The sequence below is a fragment of the Pteropus vampyrus genome, unplaced genomic scaffold (assembly GCF_000151845.1).
Source record: "Pteropus vampyrus isolate Shadow unplaced genomic scaffold, Pvam_2.0 Scaffold157, whole genome shotgun sequence".
Lineage (NCBI taxonomy): Eukaryota > Metazoa > Chordata > Mammalia > Chiroptera > Pteropodidae > Pteropus > Pteropus vampyrus.
In genome coordinates, this window is record NW_011888938.1 from 1919084 (window position 1) to 1921394 (window position 2311).

The following is a 2311-nucleotide window of genomic DNA, read 5'->3' on the forward strand; positions in this document are numbered from 1 at the left end:
TGACCTCACAGAGGTCAAGGAACTTGTCAGCTTACAATCTCTTATTTTTTATTATTTACATCTGCAGTACCTGATCTTCCTAGGTGGTCTCCCATCCAAGTACTAACCAGGCCCGACCCTGCTTAGCTTCCAAGATCAGACGGGATCGGGCTTGTTCAGGGTGGCATCGCCGTACATATGCTGCTGCCTTAGATCACAGGTGCTGAGCAGTGCAGGAGCTGGCCGCCTGCCAGTCCGCCTACCTGCCACACACAGGTGCAGGATCAGGGGAAGCCAGGCGGGAGCGGCCCCAGCGGCCTCCTAGGCATCCCGGCTGCTGTGGGAACCCGTCCTGCGTCAGACTCAGTGTCAAGCACTTTTATGCGTGGCTCTGCTGAGTCCTCCTAAAAGTCGCCCTACTCAGCGTGTGCCATCGTCACCTCCACTTCACAGAGGACGGAACGGACGCTCGGAGCCCTTAAAGCTTTCGCCTAGGGTCACACAGCCGGGGGGTGGTGGAGGTGGGGTTCAGTGGGGGCTTCTGCCTGGGAGCCCTGATTTTGACCAGAGTGCCATACTGCCCCCCTCACTGCTCCCTGGCTGTGAGCTGCCCTGGCCTCTGGCAATAGTGGTCTTTCGGGGACTCCTGCGTCCCTGAGGTGGTCCACACCAAGTCCATCCACATGCTCTCCCTCGCAGAATGTGACGTGCAGCTCTTTGGACCCCGGGGTAAAATCGAAAGCCCCTTGATGAGTGCAGATGGGAGGGACGCGGCGGGCTGCCGCATCTTCATTGACGTGGCTCCGACGGCCCGCATCGCCATCCACGCCCTGGCCACCCACACGGACACCGGCCCTGAGGGGACCGATGCCAGCTACATCCTGGTGAGGCTGCCACGGTGGCGACGGGAACGGGCTGACTTTTGCTATGATTCTGGACAGCTGTTCCTAGGGACAGGGACCGGGGGTGCTGGGCTAGAGGACCCCGAGTTTGCTTCAGACCCAAAACCTCAAAATTATTAGTGAAAAAGGGGAGAAAAGAGCTTCCCCCACATCGTCACTAACCAGTGTTTATTGAGCTCCCTATAAGAGTGAGAAAGAAAAGACCTCGTCTGACGTAGAAAGCCCGTTAATCCGGGACCGAAGCATAATTTTAGAGCCTAATATGACTTTGCCAGACGAGGGGGCCACCCTCTCCCCCGTGAGGTTTCTTATGTTCTGGAACTGTCCTCTGCAAGGTATCAGCTCCTCCAGAGGAGGCGGCCTGGCTTCTGGAATCGGACAGCCCAGGGCTGAGATCCCAGCTCTGGCACCCTGGCCGTGTGTCCCTGCGCAAGGTTCCTGGGCAGGATTCCAGTGCCTTGCTGATAGGGCTGTTGTGTGAGGACCGAACTCGACCCCGAGTGTAAGATGCCTTGCATTTAAGGGCCACGCGAATGCCAGCTCATTGTCATTTGTGGCCGGTCCTTCGGGCTGCCCCTTTCTTCCCAGATCCGAGACCTCCACAGCCTGAGGACGGCGACATTCCGAAGGCAGCAGGCGCTCTACTGGGAGTCCGAGGGCAGCCAGGCTGAGATGGAGTTTAGCCAGGGCTTCCTGGAAACACACAGCCTGCGCGGCCAGTACTGGACACTGCGCTCGAGCGCAGGAGCCGGGCAGGGCCCTGCCCTAGCTTCCTCTCCAGGAGCATCCCTCGGTTGACCCGGGGGTGCAAAGGGTGCCTGCCCCCAGTCCTGGAAGGGAAAGGAAGGAACCTGACGTTGATAAGCACCTATTAAATGCCTGGCCAGCCCCGGAGCGCTTCCAATTTGAAATCCCTCCGTTCTTAAGTATCACTTTAGCGCCTCTTCCAACGTGCAAAACGCTAGCGGGAGGGGGCACTCTCCGGAAGGGCAGCGCCCAGCCCCTCGGGTACCAATACACGGAACGCGCGGTCCGACTAGCGTTTTCTTCACAAAACCCTTCCGAACCTGGCTTGAACCCACCCCGCCCCTCCCCTCAGGGCACGGCAGGGATTTCCTGGGCGTGGTCAAGCTCTAGACTCGCTCCTGACCTGATCGAACCTCTGTCCACTCCCGGCGCTGTTCCTCCCAGGAGAGGCAACTTCCCAGGAGGAGTCACGACTGGGCGCTGAGGCTGGACTACCTGTTAATGCTCTGAGAAGTCTCGCCCCTGTGCTAGTCCCATCGGAAGGATTTCTCCACTGGGGGGTCCTGCGCCGCCAGAACCCGTCCCCTGTGCTAAAAAGCACGAGCCCCCCGGGCGCGGGGCTGCGAGCTTTGCTTCTGTGCTAATAAACGCCGGCGGGTCCAGCGTACCGCTGTGTGGCCCGG

General features: G+C 59.6%; 1 protein-coding gene and 1 pseudogene across 1 annotated transcript in view; one reads left to right on the top strand and one right to left on the bottom strand.

Annotated features, from left to right (window-relative positions):
• The window catches only part of ADAMTS13 (ADAM metallopeptidase with thrombospondin type 1 motif 13), a 33038-nt gene extending 31247 nt beyond the window's left edge, over positions 1 to 1791 (top strand). Inside the window, exons 24-25 of the mRNA XM_023536470.1 lie at positions 679 to 863; positions 1470 to 1791. Coding sequence (XP_023392238.1) covers positions 679 to 863; positions 1470 to 1679 — 395 coding nt within the window. The 3' untranslated portion in view covers positions 1680 to 1791. The remainder of the gene's footprint in view (positions 1 to 678; positions 864 to 1469) is intronic.
• LOC111745577 lies at positions 59 to 177 on the bottom strand (annotated as a pseudogene).
• Positions 1792 to 2311: the final 520 nt, after the last annotated feature.